Source organism: Asterias rubens, chromosome 12, assembly GCF_902459465.1.
Source record: "Asterias rubens chromosome 12, eAstRub1.3, whole genome shotgun sequence".
Classification (NCBI taxonomy): Eukaryota; Metazoa; Echinodermata; class Asteroidea; order Forcipulatida; family Asteriidae; genus Asterias; species Asterias rubens.
Window position 1 is genome coordinate 11,203,323 of NC_047073.1, and position 17,049 is coordinate 11,220,371.

At 38.8% G+C, this 17,049-nt stretch overlaps 2 protein-coding genes across 3 annotated transcripts in view; one reads left to right on the plus strand and one right to left on the minus strand.

The window, feature by feature from the left end:
• LOC117298032 overlaps positions 1-5,667 on the minus strand; it is a 67,734-nt gene extending 62,067 nt beyond the window's left edge. The window contains exons 1-2 of the mRNA XM_033781257.1: positions 5,293-5,667; positions 434-577 (exon numbers count right to left, since the gene is read on the minus strand). Coding sequence (XP_033637148.1) covers positions 434-577; positions 5,293-5,500 — 352 coding nt within the window. The 5' untranslated portion in view covers positions 5,501-5,667. The remainder of the gene's footprint in view (positions 1-433; positions 578-5,292) is intronic.
• Positions 5,668-11,398: 5,731 nt separating this feature from the next.
• The window catches only part of LOC117297874 (F-BAR domain only protein 2-like), a 66,224-nt gene continuing 60,573 nt past the window's right edge, over positions 11,399-17,049 (plus strand). For both annotated transcript variants that reach the window (XM_033781045.1, XM_033781044.1), the window contains exon 1: positions 11,399-11,513. In XM_033781045.1, the coding sequence (XP_033636936.1) occupies positions 11,463-11,513 (51 nt within the window). In that variant the 5' untranslated portion in view covers positions 11,399-11,462. The remainder of the gene's footprint in view (positions 11,514-17,049) is intronic.

Here is a 17,049-nt window from a genome sequence, read left to right on the forward strand (position 1 = left end):
TTGGCCTCATTAACTTTTTGTAGGCCCTCAAAATATGCTTCTACACTATGTACTTATGACAGATTTGAGTGCCAAAAAAAGAGGATACAGTGTATACAAATATTTCCACGAGCGCACGTGTGATAACGTATTTATCTTCAAGCAAACTTGGTGCGTGACTTAGAACACACAATACGCATGGTAGAGATATTAGCCGTGCAATATAGGTTTTTATCACCACTCCATCATGTCCATTCTGCCAATCTCAATTGGAGGATTATTGCGTACTTGAAGATAATTATAATTATATTATTATTATTATTTCATTTTATCACAGCATGCAAAAGAAAGATCTCATTTTCCTTTTTTTGTTTTTTTTTGTTTTTTTTATCCATTATTATTATTATTATTATTATTATTATTATTATTATTATTATTATTATTATTACTGTACCTCCGTTTCTTCCACACGTCGCGTCAGACTCATCTGACATATCTGAACAGTCATTAAGGTTATCACAGACCCAAGCAGATAAGGTGCACTCTCCATCTGCACACGCCGTCTGACGAACTGCACTCACGCCAGGACAGAGTTGAGCTGGAACAAGAATAATAATAATAGTAATTATATTGGCTCTAAAATAGTACAATTTTGAAGAATAACCAATAGCCTTTTTGAGGTATAGTGGACAATACACATGTAGGAGTGCATTGTGTGTTTGGATAGGGTCTCTACAGACAAATTTACCCAAACCTAATAGTGTCATAGTATTGTGTCCACCTTAACCTCAAAATTGCGTACTGTGCTTCACACACTGGGCCATTTATTTCATTTCTGAAACCATCTCATACAGGCTGTGCTGCCAAAGCAAACTATAGGCTTAATCATTCACAAGAACCATCTCTGCCCTCACAGTTACCCATTTACCCCAAGGTGAAGAGAAGCAATTAAAGTTAAATGCCTTGCTCAAGGCTTGTATCTTGACTGGGATTCGAACCCACACCCTGTGACTCAGCCATCAGAACTTGATGGGATGGCAGGGCTCGAATTTGGCGGGGAAATCCGCAAGTCCACTGGGCTTGTTGCTCAAAATGATTACTGACTCAAAAAATTTCTATATAAAAACACCAGGGTTGGATTGAATAAGACTTAGTCTCCATCTTGAGTTAGGACGAGTTACTCGTCCTAACTTATAAGACTAGCATTAAGTTTTTAATATCTCCAAGTTAACTCGTTGTAAAATCGACCCCTGAACAAACATGCATGTAGTTTTTTATTTGAACAAGCACTAAGATACACTGAGATTGCGGAGTTCTTCTTGAGCTATTTCTTGCACAATGATTGCTCACACCTATTATATGATATATGGAATGACTAAAAAAAGGCAAAACACTACATGTATGCAAATGTCCTTCATAACATGTACCCTGTGAAAGAGATAAAGAAATACACAAAACCAAAAAATGAGGAAACTCCAAGTCTTTGATTCTTGAACATTGCACACCAGTAAAGGATATTGACATGCTGAGCATCAGTGAGCATACACAATGCTGTTTAGCATGCACTTGTATACAATGTTAGTTAACATAACAATGAGACCATACAAACTGGAACCAGATATGGTTGGATTACATGACAGCAGTTTTCTAGGTCACGAAAACAAAGAGTTCTGTGTTGTAAGAGGTTGGGTGGGAAATGCTACCTGCTTTGATTTAAAGGTAGGGTCATAGATTGTTTTTTTGTCAACGGAACTGCTTATTTTTTTTAAAGACAAGTTTATAATAAAAAAAGATAATACAACTAATGTCACATAAAAGTTTCAGCTGAATATGCAGTGTCTACTCGCTGAGAAAACAGCACAAAACTTTCACAGTATTTTCACAAGAATGTCAAATCCATCCACGTTTAGCGAGGTGACAGCGGGTACTGATGGCATACAATGTACATATGGCTGCAGCATGAGCAAACGAACCCAACCCGTAGAAATCTGAGAACCAATTTCTGTATTATGTATGAATCATTTCTTAGATTCAAAAGTTTTGGGGTGAACAATTATCCAAACCACTACTCTGAAGGTAAACTTTTCTCAAAATAGTTTATTATCAACAACTGCAGTGCTTCTTGTACCAAAAGTTGTTATGGTCATTAACTTTTGGAGCTACTTACAATTTTTTTACCAGTCTATAATGTCCCTACCTAAATACAATAACAATGAGATTTTACAATTGAGAGTCAAATACAACTATTCCAATAAATGAACTTTCCAAAGGGAAGAGAATTTCACAATTAATAAACGACTTCTTTATATTTCTCTAAAAAAGCCAATGAAAACAATTACCTACAAAAACAACATAATTAACAACAACACATCCCCCACATATTTAGCAATTTCTTTAGACAACAAAAATTTTAGATTGGAATCTTTCAACTTTTCTAGTAGCTAATTCTTTTCATAATAATGCACTTTCCCAAGGGAAGAGAATTTCACACATAAAATAAACAATTTTTGTTTAATCAGATCTAATTTCTTCCGCTTTATTAAACTGTCTGTCACACCATCTATTAAAACAAAAAACTTCATAAAAAATCCACTCACAAGTCAAAAGTGAAAACATTTAACATTGGAGGCGTTCATTGAAGGAAACCATATTTCTCAACACAACAAAAAAGTCAGCATTTCATTTCAATTTCCGCATACAGGCCCCTATAGAATGCACTGAACTATATCCCGGTCTTTCCATCATTGTACAAACAAAACATTTGAGTCAGACTCTACTACTAGGGTCGAAGCGTCAGGTCATCAAAAAAATTGCATTTATAGGCTACCATTTATAAGTCCTTTTGGTTAGTTTTAGGCCTAAGTGGTTTGCAACAGCTAATTCTATTTTTCCCCTTTTCATTATACAGTTCTGATGAAATTATTGTTGTGGCTAATCTGTGTGCGTACGTGTGCCCTGATGAAACAGAACCTGCTGCTTTGTAATCAAGGTGGGGTTGTGTTTTTACGGCTGCCGAACACAATGGCCTCATCGATTATTGGTTATTTATGGGTGGTTCAGTACAACATTGATGGAATTGAATGGATATGGTGACTACACAGTATTATTACAATTTGGGTGGGACAGAGGATGTGTCATTAAACTGTATTGTACTGTGATGGTGTCACATGTGTGGTTGTGTTTATAGTGTTGTTTTAAAAAGTATAAGAAATTGTGTTTGGGTTTTAATTGCTTGTAAACACTATTGGTAGTTACTCAAAATAATTGATAGCATAAAAACTAACTTTAAAACGGCTCCCTCTAAAATAACTTAGTTTTAGAGAAAAACAGTAATTTTCCACTACAATATTTGAATTTGAATTTGATTTGGAGACCTCAGTAGATTTTGAGGTCCTGAAATCAAGCATTTTACTTGCGTAAAGATTAACGTGATAATCCGTTAAAATCTAACAAAAAGAGGAAACTTGAGAAGTATTTCATTTTAAATGTTTTGTAATAAGTCGAGGGCCTTGAGTATCACTGTGTGATAGGATTGTATGCTATTTTGTAAGAGGCCACTTTTATTAGGCCTTTTATTATGAGAATGTCCTTTTACTATTGCCTACTGGTGACCATAATCCTCCATCATCCCCTCTCCTAAATCACTTTACTTTCTGTCCTTATAGGGAAGGAACACATTTGGTAATTGTCAAAGACCAGTCTTCTCAATTTGTGTATCCAAACATTTAAAGCATTAATTAACAAACCTGTGAAAATTTGAGCTAAATTGGTCATCGAAGTTGCGAGAAAATGATGAAAGAAAAAACACCCTTTTGGACGAATTTGTGTGCTTTCAGATAGGAATAAAAGACTTCTAGCTAGAAGTATTTTAATATTTTAGTGAGAAATTACCTCTTTCTCAAAAACTACGTTACTTCAGAGAGAGTCGTTTCCCACAATGGTTTATACTATCAACAGCTCTCCAATGCTCATTCCCGAATCAGTTTTAAAGTTAATATTTGTTTAGAGCAGGCCTAATTACCAAACGTGTACAAGTAAAAAGTACATTTTTAAAAGCTCAATATTAGCATTATAACAATCCTATATATAATGCATTGTTCAATTTCCGATCAAATTCAAGCAAAAGCAAAAATTAATCAACAATACAAGTAATAACTAAAAGGCAAGCTTTTTGGAGATTAATAGTTCTGTGGTGTCTGATAGTGAATGCTGCGGCCGGAGATGTGGTTGGTACTGTGTACTACTTGGTACCCACATCATCTCTCTAAAACAGACCCCTTGCATAACACGAAACGCTACACTGACGCGCACAGTTAGTTTCACGCACAAAGAACAGCAATCTTCCAATTATTTCCTTCCTTTGACGTCAGTGAGGAAGTTTTTTTTACACCAGTGAGGGCGCTTTTTGACTCCAGTGAGGGTGCTTTTTTTAGCGTGTGATCGACGTCACATGCAAGGGGTCTATTGGATATGAAAACACCGCTATTTTGTTGCTGTTTCATCTACACGGTACAAGTAGACACTTTACACAGCCGAAACTTTCAGTGACTTATTTTGTATCTTTCTGGCAATTTCGACCTACGTGTTTTATCGTTATCAATCAGAATTTCATGAAAAAAAAACACAATCTATGACACTATTTTTCAAGGAGATGACATTATCTATTCATGGGTAATGTTTTACAAATTACAAGAACTTGGTTTGACGGTAAAATGAAAACATCTAATGTTATACAAAGTACAATAATCCTTAGAATTTCACTGTTAAATAATAATTAATAGTAGGCCTTCAGAAGTATAAAGAAGACCCAGTTACTGGAAGCTGTTCTCCTTTTGCAAAATTTGATTTTATCAGTTCTACTCCTTTTTTGACCAATAGTGACAAATAAAAAAAAAAAAAGAATACGCCCGACGATGACAAATTTAGAAAAAAAGGAGAACAGTAATAGTAAGTAAATGTAAATGCTCTATGGGTAAACTAACCCTAATAATTTGAAAACTTGAATACAATTAGTAAACTACAACTGACCATTTATAATAATAACAAAACATGCAAACAAAAGTAAAATACTATTCATTCCTCTAAATGATGTTCTAATTTTATATTTACTTGTTTACGTTTTGTAAGAAGTAAAGGCATACTTTAATTAATGCAACACTAGGATCCCAACATTAACGATTTTAATCAAAACAAATTATTGTTTTCTTCCCTCAGTGTAGTTTTAACATTCCTTTCTTTTAAGAAAATGGTACCAACTAGTTGGAGTAAACTCTCGTCATTTCTAAAACACATAAAGTCTCTCAACAAACTCACCTGCAACTGGTTGCAAAAAGCTGCTGAAAATAATCACCAACAACACGAAAAGGTAGACCTCCCGGTGGTGAGGCCCGGTGGGTACGGACGGTTGTCTAGGCGAACGACGCTCCATCATCTCATCCGTCAAATTTGACCTCTGCTCCCGGTAAAGCGTGTTTGGAAACACGCTCTCCCCGCTGTGACGAGAACCCGTTCGTGGAGACATAACCACAGTTGTTTTTACCTCAATTCAGAGCCTTTCACTTTTCAATATCACCTTTTCATAGTTGAAAACACCAAACTATGTCTCACATATGCGAACAGTTTTCATGGATATGAACTGGAATATGGGAACCGTAACAAAAATTATATTTTATGTCAACTACGATCAAGTCAAAGTGTATCGCTTTCACTGACTGAGGAATTTCAAACATGAGTCACTCATACAAACATTGTGGGAAGAACCGACCAACCGAACGGTAGTCTTGCCCCAAGACGATATTGCTCGACGTTGGATAGTGTGGGGCGCTAGGTTCTTTATGCCTGTGGTGAGCGCAGTACACTGTTCAGTATCGAGCAATATTGTCTTGGGTCCAAGACTACACGCGCAGGAACAGTCTAAAAAGATGAATTTCAAGATGGCAGCCCCCATGGATGTGGTAACGTGATGAATTCGTTTGAGATTCTAATAACTTAATCCAATGGCAGCACAACCTACCTGAATAGGTGTTTTGCAGTGAAGTGGAATACATGAAAAAAGAGAGTCGAGAGTTAGAAAACACAGCAAACACAAGGGGTAAACAATGGGTACATTCGATAAGCTTCCCTGGGTCGACCCCGCAGTGCTCACTCGCGGGTGAGCCCCTGACATGACAAGAGCTAATCGAAATATCACACTCGCCCTCTCGGGGACGGCATGCACCTCGGGTCACCCCCAAGAGACCCACTCCACAAGCAGGGCAGTGGGGGCTGACCTGGGTGAGCCTCGTCAAAGCTATTCGAACGAACCGGGGCAGACCGGGGGTCGACCCAGAGAAGCTAAACGAACGCACCCAATGAATGAATAGGGAGACGATGATCGCGATGGGGGGGGGGGGGGGGGGGGGGCTGGAGGGAAGGGGGCTGGTTTGACCATAAGAAGATGGAAACACAAAGGACAAGATCAAAGGTGGAAAGAGGGGAAAAAATTAATTAGTCAAAATAAGGCAGGCTAAAAAGGGGATATTTATGTAGAGAAAAGGACAAAGTGCGACAAAAGGTAGTTAGTTAATGGCAATGGGGTTGGATGGTCTCAAGGCATCTTATCCACAGTTTATCCCTAATCAATTTAAAAATGGATTTGGTAGAATAACATATTCAAAACTCGTTCCGAGCAAATTTATTTTTACTGACAATTTACTGTGGAAGAGGGGTGGTAATTAAATTGCTTTGAGTTATCTCCATCTCGGAAGCAGATTATGGTGGGTGTGGAGTGCATGGCACTAATGGCATAGCACCTGCTGAATCTACAATCCCATCCATATCTCGTTGGCCCCCCAACCCCACACCCCGCCCCCTTTCAATGTTGGTTCTGATTGACGGTCTTCTGCGTTACAGTACAATGAGCGGGGGAATGCTTTTATGTAATGCTAGGAGTCCACTGGGCCATGCCAGCGCCAGTTGGTGCCAGTTTGCGCCAATGCAATTTACTGTGGCGCCTAGTGTCACCAATAAGGTACCTATAGTGGCATGTAGTGGCTCAAACTGCCTCCCAACTGGCTCGCGGTGGCCCGTAACGGCACCAAATTTGAATGTGGCGGCAAGAAAATTTCAAAATGTTTGAAATTTTCGTCTTGCCACTTGCAACGAGCAATCAGCGCCAAGTGTCCACCAAGTGGCACCAAATGGCGCGAACATCGCCCTTTGGCGCAAACAATCCGCCTATTGGGCGACCTTTGGCACAAACTAATCACCAAGTGGCGCAAAGTAGCCGTCTATTGGCGCGAATGGCGCCAACAGGGGAATTTTGGAATCAAATGGCCGTGTAATGGCGCGAACTGGCGCAACATTTTGGAGCAAGCCGGGTGGCATTTTTCGCACGCCATATGTGATATGCCACCCAGTTTATTCCACTTGGCGACACATGCCGAGCGGACATTAATTCGGCGCCAGTGCGAGCCACTAAGCGCCAATCACATAATCTTTGGCGCGAACTGGTACCAACTGGCGCTGGCCCAGTGGACTCCTAGCATAACATTAGGAATGAGTGGCCCAAGCATTTTGGACGGGATTGTAGGCGCTCAGTGGTCCAATCTGAAATGATTCCCTTTGATTTTCAGCAAAGGTTTTTAAGCGTATAAAGATGATTCCGTGTAATTGTTTTACATCTATGTAGACCTATACTCATTCCTTCACAAGTAGGGGTGCTATCTGGACATGATTGACAGCAATAATTTTCATTTCTGCCGAGGATTAAATTGGACAGTTTTTATTTCAAACAAATCATTGAAAGCCACACATTGCGCAGCTTCATACTAATTTGTTGAATGATCACCACAGCACATGTTCAAGATGTAGTAGGTGCCTCGTCACACATAATAGTTTTATTCCAACCCCCCCCCCCCCCCATCCCCCCACAAAACAGAGGACATCTCTTTGTTCTCCCATTGTTTGGACATAGTTTTTTTTTAGAAGTCCCCATTGGTTTTGTACACGAAATCAAATCGAGGACATCCTCGGTGTGACTTCAAGTCCTCGTTTTGAATGCGTAGATGACACCTATTGAACTTTCGATTGTTCCTGTATTGAAGGAATCGCCCCTGGTTTTGTACTCAACAGGACCCATGAACAAACCGACAAGTGAGGGTTGCCATACAAACACACAAGATGCTTGCTAATTTTTACCAGAAGGCTAAAGTTGGCAAGAAGAATATAAAAATTATGATCACACACCATAGTTCATTAATTGATCATTTAACTTCGTTTGTTAATGTGTTTGATTTTATTGGACAATCTCCACAGAATATAACAGTAATAACAAGTAAATTTAAAACAAGAATCATAAAAGACATTGAAATCTGAGGAATTGTGGAGAAAAATTTTGTGTTAATTTTGGTTCACACTGAGCATTTGGTTCACACAAATTTATAGCCAGTCCGGCTCACAAATTTTAAGACAGCAAAATCAAATTGTTTTTTTTTACAAACAGAAAAATCCTCAAACAATTCATCATTTCTCTATTACAATAAAAAAAAGTCAGGCTCAGTACGCTGTTTTGTAGCGCAGCGTTGCGAAACAGCTCTTGTTTTCGATAAAGTTTTTTTTTATAATAATCTTTTTTAGTTTGTTATTTTTCAGACAACCCGAAGTCATTGAATTATCGCACGACTCGTTCTAAGGGCCTTTCGCATAGTTCCTAATGAGCAATTGCAAAGAAACATGATTTTTTTTTGCACTTTTAAGTCGTAACTTGCTAAAACTGAACGTGATATAAAAAGCTAAATAATTTTGTTTAAATAGGCTGGAAAGATCATAACTGCTTTGAATACAAAAAATAGTTTCAAATTCAATTGATTCATTTGAAAATGTTATTAACGAAAAACAGCTATGCATTTGTGGACAAACGCAAGCATGTGTAGTTAAAGTCACCTGGAAGTGGTATTTTTTCAAAATAAAGCTTTTGTCACTAATATATGTGTTTTGATGAGTGGAATGTGAATAAACAGTTAACTAAGGTTTTAAAAAAAACACGTACAGCACAGCTAATTAAATTGTTTAATACAAAAAAAGACATGCGGAGATTGTAGCCCCATGGATGCTATGAACAGTAGGCCTACTACAAACACGGACAAGTCTTTCTCAACCAAACATGTAATTTTCCAAAAATGTAGATTCATTGATAGAAAAAGATGAATTACGCAGGCTTATTTGCTTTTAAAAAAAATTCTTTTGGGAGCATTCGAATCACATTCGGCTCTCGAGTTTTTGAGAGTTAAAGCTCCCTTGTTATTAAAAAAAATAGCAACCATGCGGCGTTTCTCATTATTATGCCTTATCCGTTAAAAAAATAAATAAACAAACGAATAAACAAACAAACAAAAAACAAACAAACTAAAATAAAAGGCACTCTGACTGATAAAGACACAGAGGGCGCTATACAGTGGTTCCGTAACTGCGTTAGAAAACTTGATAATAAGGACAAAGTTTAAAGACTTCCCCCTTCAATTCGATCTACCCAAGATCTTTTTCGGGGGGGGGGGGATATGGCAATATTTTTCGTTCTTAGGGCACTACATGTTTCTGGAACTGTTTGTGCGGTGTTGCACGCTGGGGCACTGAGCACTGAAAACAGTTTGTGTGAAGTGGGGAGCTGAAGGGGCTAGAAAAGGGGCCGCTAGAATATCCACGTTTGGGGAAGGGTATAGGCCTACTCACAGGGCGCCATCTACTTGGATTGGATCATAGTTAAGAGATACAAAAACTTTATGGCAAAAGCAATCAACATTTTAGAGTTAACCTTCTACACTCTGGTTTATAAAAAATCAATGGAATCAACTCATCAATCAATGAATCAAGTTGAGGTCATTCAGCATCTCGAGCAAGAAGTAAATATGAATACTTTATCGGGATTATGCGAGTTGGGAAGCCATTGTTTCAATGAATTCCCTAAAAACACCTCAACGTCTTCGGTCAGAAGCTTGCACAATTTTGATTAAAATTGAGTGTGCTTTTGAAGTTGAAGTTGTTCAAAGTTTCTTAAAACGAGGTCATTCATTCAACCAAGACAAAATGGACAAAAGTCAACTAGGCCTAATAAAAAGAGCAAAACCAATGTTTTACACAATTGAAAAACATATGTTATAGTCCTAAATAACTACTTAGCATTAATTTATTCATTACTTTTGTTTACAATAGAATTAAAATTATGTGAACTTAACACTTAAATGTAAAAACAAAAGGACAAATTAATTAAGCTTTTTAATTTGATACATTGTTTTTAAAGCTTTGCATGCTGTGGACTTGTGGGTAGTCAAACAAACTGTTAAAAAAGTAAACTTGGATACAACACGTAATACTTCCCCCCCCCCCCCCCCCCCCCACCTCCACTGACTGGCAGATTAAACACCTATTAAGTTTAAAGTTTGTTGTGGACGTCAGAGTTTCTCGAAGCTTGACTTTCGTCAGTGGATTGGGAAAGATTTATTCAAATTTCAGTTTCGAGACAATGGATAATTTTATGCTCAATTGAACAGATCGAGGTCCACAACAAACTTAAAAGTAAAACTTTTACAGTGTCACTTCGTGCTAACGTTTTTACCTCACTTTGACTCGAGTGCGTGCCGTGCATTACAATGGTAAACAGAGGTGCGGGAGGGTACTTCGTGAAAACAAAAAATGCCACAATCGTGCAAAGGTTGAAAATATTAATTAGCTTAATAAAAAAAGTAAAGCTGTCTGAGCTTTGAAAGATCGTAGAACTGTATGTCTCATGCGAGCTTTGTGAAAAAAATATCCTCAAGCACGTAGGGTGCTACTTCGGGAAAACGCTGACGAAAAGATAATGGGGCTTAAAACTTGGGTTTTTGGGGTGATGGGGTGGGGAAAATTAAAACTTGTAAAATTACACATGTTTAAAGGGAAGGTACACGTTTGGTAATTACTGGTTATTTGGTTATTTTATGCTTTATGTTGGGATACACCAAGTGAGAAGACTGGTCTATGACAATTACCAAACGTGTACCTTCCCTTTAATGTTTATAATGAGAAAACCACTATGTTTGAATAATTGCCCATGCACAGGTTCCCGCAAAAATGTTAGTAAACACGCCCCAGTATGTGCAGTTGTCAGGCTAGCCCCCCCCCCCCCCTCCCGCCCGCTATTTTTTGGTTCCCAAAGGACATTGCAATGATTTGGTACAAGAGCAGACCGATTTCATTATGACGTAATTTTGACGGAAAGAGCCAATCAGCGGCAGGGGGAAAAAATATTGCAATGTCGTTTGGGAAAGAAAACAAATTCGCCTCCCTGATCCCGCCCACCCCCACACACACCTAGCCAGCAAGCCAGCCTAGTTTTTAACCCCCGATTACCGCACATGCGCAGTCTAATCAAAACATGGATCGCCATTTTGCAGACGGACACATTTTACGCACACGTATGTTATGTAGGAATACCGGATTTACCGTATGAAAATCATTGGAAGTGCAAAATGGATTTCATGGAAGAGTCGAAAACGACAGCCTTCGAGGACAATTTTTGGGTTAGTATTTCTTCTTTTTCACTTGTGAGAGTTCCTAGTGCATTGTCAGATCTTGCGGTGAAATAGATGGTTGGGAAATATTGGGAAATACGAGAGGCAAGTGCCGGTAGAATTCCGCCAAGTTGTCCCTGCGCCCACCGTACCGGGAGCCGGTGGGAAGGGCGCCGCGCCGGTTAACGGGGTCATCCGTTCAAGCCTGGGCACTGTATAAAACCACCTACGATAGTACGACGATGTTGATGTGTCTAGTGAGTGGTGGAACTTTGGCTTCGTGATTATAGATTAATAAAATAAAGCAGGGTATACTATTAATATTGGTAATGGGATGGCACTCACTAGTCACGGTCACTCAACTTGTGACACAGGCAGTTCCCTGTGACACTGCACTAACTGCAGTGAGTGCAGTGTCAAACAGTGTCTAGACAGTATGAACATTGATTATTGTGACACTGCAGAGTGCAGTGTCAAACAGTGTCACTTGTGACAGCAGTCTCAGTTTCAATATTCTCAATGTGTCACTGCCTAACAATGGACTGTTGTCTGCTTGTTTATAAACTCAAATTTCAGTAGAATAAGGAATATGCAGGCCCGACTCTGTGTGCACTGTAGGTAGGCCTTTGCTGTATAAAGTTACATTTTGTGCCTCTGTATTACTATTGTATTACAACGCTGTATACGTTTTCAAAGTGATCATGAGAGAGATAGATTAGATGTACATGTAGCCAGCAATAACTCAGTTTTCTTACACATCTAAAACATTCCAAGGATAACTTTCACAATACATGTGAGGCCTTTTTGTCGAGTTACATGCAAACACATCTTTAAAAACAAAATTTTCCGCTCAATACTTACGGTAGTTTTTATGTCAAAGCGCACTCAACGCACATAAAATACGAATAGTCGGACCAACCATTCCGTGAAAAGGGGTGATACAACTTACAAGGCTTCCATGCACACCGCACTATGCGTGAACAGCGCCTGTGCACCCTTACCGCTTCATCACAGGCGCTTATCAAGCATAGCTCACAAATAAAGATGCCGTTGTGTGCACAGTAAACCCCTTTTCATGGATTGGTGCGTCCAATAATTTGTGTTTCATGTATTGAGTGTGCTTTGGCATCAAACCAACCGTGAGTATTTAGTAGGAAATTTGATTTTTTTTTAAAGATGTTTTTGCTAAATGACTCAACAAAAAGGCCTCACGAGTCACATGCATTGTGAATATGGGTGTTCTGTTTGTTGGGAATATGTTAGACGTTATACAATGGAAATTGAAGTTACTAGCTAAAATGACCATGAAATTTTCATCTATTCATCAATTACCATTTTGAAAGCGTACAGTTTCTGGAAGCCCATAATGGGTGCGTTCGTTTAGCTTCCCTGGGTCATCCCCGTTGTGTGACGTGTTTTATTTCCAGGAAGAACGTGTACAGATAATTACCCACGTTCGTCCTGGGAAAAAAATGCCACACACCGGGGTCGACCCATGGGAAGCTAAACGAACGCACCCATTGTTAGACCCTAAAGTTCAGAGGGAGCAGTGAGCGGTGAGTGTCTTAGAGACTAGGGTAAGGTGCTGCTCTCAATTAAGTACTAATACATAATTTTTTGCCAATTGGCTTATTAGAAAATATCAGACTATGGGCGAGCAGTTCAACCAAATCATTCCTGTTTTATATGGGGGCCATCATTGCTGAAGTGCAGTCTTGGAAGAAGTCTGTGCTGGGCGGCACATGCTATTTTTCTCAGAGTGCTGGGCCAAATGTGTTAGTTCTGGGTAGGCCTGCCCAGCACTGCCTACCGTGGCTTTGACTCATGTACATGGTATGGTTTACAGACGGCAGCTCTTTTACTGCTTGATGATTACCCCAAAGTAAAGTCATAATAAAAATGGATCTGAATTTTGATATTATCTGAAGCGATTCTAGCAAGCCTTGTGTGCATTTATCTCACTATCAGTTAGCATCACCACCACTGCGTGTAATTGTCTGTATTATGACATCATTGTTAAAATTTTGCACTTTGGGAATTATTAATTTTGAAAAGGGGTATACGTTGGTAATCACTCTTCGAGTTAACGGCAATAACAATTATTGGTTAGATACCTTCAGCAGCGTTCGATAATATTTATAAAGCATTTTGAGAAACATTTCACTTTGAAGTGTTTGTGTAAAAAGATATTTTGATGCTCCAAAGTTTTAATCTTAGAAACGTTTACTGTCAGTATTGTTTCCAGATTGTGTATTCCTATTAGGGATTATTCTCTTTGAGTTGACATATTTGCTCAAAATTTTTGGCGATAACTCAAAATCGCGACCATCTTTTGAAAATTGAATAAAATATTACAGTTTTTCATTGATACATCTAAGGAAATACACGCGTAAGTGGGATTAAAACGATCGAACGGTTCCAAAAACCAATTCGGTATACTTTGCCGTTAAGCGCTAGTTTTAAAACATGAGAACCAAGCATGCCCTTACCTACGTGCCTGGGCTATTTTTAGCCACAAGTTGGGCACCATCACCTCACAACCCAGTAAGGTCATTGAACATTTCCTTTTAAAAATTCAAACTGAAAACTTCTAAAAACAAACACCAAATAAACATGAAAGCTTGCAAATGTCCAATGTTGTTGTACGTATAACATACAGAGGATAATATGGAGTGTCGTAGCCGAGCGATCTACATGTAGTGCACCTGACTAGAGTTCTAGTATTGTCAAGAGTGTGGATTCGGGTCCCAGCGATGGCAATTATGCCTTGAGCAAGACACAATAATTGCTTCGTCCTCTGGACTGGAGGTAAAGCGTTGTAAAGCGCTAGGTCCTGTGTGTTAATGGAGAACAAGGTACACTCATCATTAAGAGGAGGTATTTGAACCTGTGTTTCTGGCATGGTTGTCACTGGCAGCTAATAACAGATAAAGTGTTACATGTATATGTGTAAGAAAGGAGTGTACTATTATTGTTATCATTAATGTGGCCTGTCATTGCCAAGTGCCGTACTCAAGCTCTGGTGTTTCTGATCAGTAATAATAAGTATAGTGTGGGTTCAAGTCCCAGTCTTGACACTTGTGTTATTTAAAGCAAGCCACTAAGTCATTATTGCTTCGTCCTTCGGATGTGAAGTTACAATGTAAAGTTGTACATTGTGTAGGTACTGTGTGTTGTGTAATGTGCATTAAAAGAACAAGGTACGCACGCTTATCAAGTCAAGCTGTAAGAGAGCAGTGATCTAGCAGTGGCTGCTAAATGCGCCCCAGCACCTTGTAAACCCTTGTACATGTAAGGTGCTACATAAATTGGTCTCAAAATTAAAAAACCTGTCTTAAATACTTCTGTTGTTCAAGCTCCTTGAGTACTGTAAATGTACGTACCTTATTGGTAGAGTATGCATTACATTTAAGACGGACTAGGCTATTAGCATATTATTACTATGATGCAGATATTCTCAGAAATGTATCTTTTCCGTGATGTTTTGTCAAGTAACCCCAGGTTATCACTATTGTTCAACACGAATAAGTACAGGTACTGGTATGTACTTTTAAACAAATGGTTCAGAAATTACCCTCAAGCGCAATCCAAGTGTAGACTAAACAGTGTTTTGTTCTGTATTATGCGGAATCAAGTGTGCCGATCTCTTGAATGTAAATATTTTAACTTGGATCAAATATTAACAGAGTTGTATAATCTGTGTAGGTGGCTTTTTACACTGGTCACCAATTACACAGATCAAAGGTGTGAAAAGGGCTTTTAAGTGTTCTTGGGTGTTTTAAAGCTTTATCAGGGCTCGAATTTCACGCTGGACCGCAGGCCCGAGGCCAGTGATTTTAGCTTCGGTCCTGTAAACTTTATGCCGACCAAGTCCGGCGGTCTTGTGTTTTTTTTTATGCATACTAATATAGTTACTATTACAAATAATTATATGAAATATATTATCTTTCATTAAAAAATGTATTTCAATCTCATTTAGAATAAAAGTTTTTGTTTTACTTGTCGTCAAATCAGTGTTCTGAGCACGCTTGCGGAACATCAATCCGTCCTTTTTTCACGTGCATCAGGCTGCATACAAGTTTTCCATTCAGTTTACTCATGCCCACACCTTGTACATCTAGTCTCAAACCATTTATGTTTATGCACCCGGGGAGTGAGCGAGCGGGGACGAGGGAGTGATGTGTTGGTACCAGGCGCGGCGGCACACCTTAGTACAGCGGTGTTTGTTTACCACTGACCATGTGTAAAGTCTGTTACCTTACAGTGGAGTGTTGAATTTGCATTAAGAAGGTCTGGTTGCAATACCACACATCCCTGTGTTGCATGGATTAAAAGTAAGGTCTTGTTGCCAAACGTCTTGCGAAGTATGGCTACCAACAGTGATGAGCTTCTGACTACTGCTGTCAAATTTTTGGTCAATCTTTTTTTATGACGATCTTTTTATGAATGCTGCACGTTGCAGTGTTTTGTGGTGATTTGCCTGTCAAATCAGAAATTTTTTTTTTGAGGCGGCGAGAATGACGTGAAGTAGGTATATGGAACTTTATTGATTGGGTTTCACGGCAAAAAAAAAAGCCTCCTAAGGGATGAAAAAGGCCTGCTGTTCTTTCGTGTTAACTTTTTTTTTCCCTAATAAAATTTTGGTCTTGTAAAAAATCTTCCGGTCCAGTAAAAATTCTGAGCAACAAGCCCTGCGGTCTTGTGGATTTTTTCCCCAAATTCGAGCCCTGCTTTATGCTTTTTTTGAACAGTCTCATTCATACACTTACATGTAATGGCAGATAGTTTATCTTTGAAAAATCCTTTATGCAATTGTTGCAAATTGAGATGGGTTCTGTGTTTTGTACACCAAAGCACAAGAGGTGTAGTCTAGGGTGCTGTTTGCCCCGAGGGTGTACAAAACCTATGAACCCCCATCAAGGCGTGCAACAATTGCAAAAACGATTATTTGAAGATAAACTATACGCCACAAATATTTGTTATTGACAGGCATGATATTCTACCTACTTTAGTCTGTTTTCCGATTTGTTTTCCCCTCAGATTAAAAAAAACAAACTGTTATCAATAAAGCCTGAAAAGTCTATTAGAGCCTACACACTGTGTACATGAGGTCAATCCTTGTTCTTCTATTGTTTTTTTCCAAGGACCAAATATCATGCCTGTATTGACCTCAGTGAGGGTGTTGTTGGATCTTGTAAAATCCTCTGCAAGGTTCTAATGGCAACAGACTATGAGGAGAAGCTGGAAGAACAAAAGTTGAGGCCAAATTCCGATAGTAGTACAAAAACTATTGGATTACATTGTATTGCTTGTTCAACGTGACCCTTCCCATAATTGTTAATTCAAAGTAGTCTGTCCGTACTAATTGTATTAAACAATAAATGGAGTGACACCCATTCTGTTTACAAATGAACAATGCAGGTGGGGATTTTATCTGGAAATGGGACGCGATTAGATGCTTCCTTCCTAAAAGCCGTTTCAACCTTCCTGTCCTTTCTGAAGTTCATTCGATTGTCCCTGCCAGGATGATTTAAAGGGATGAACC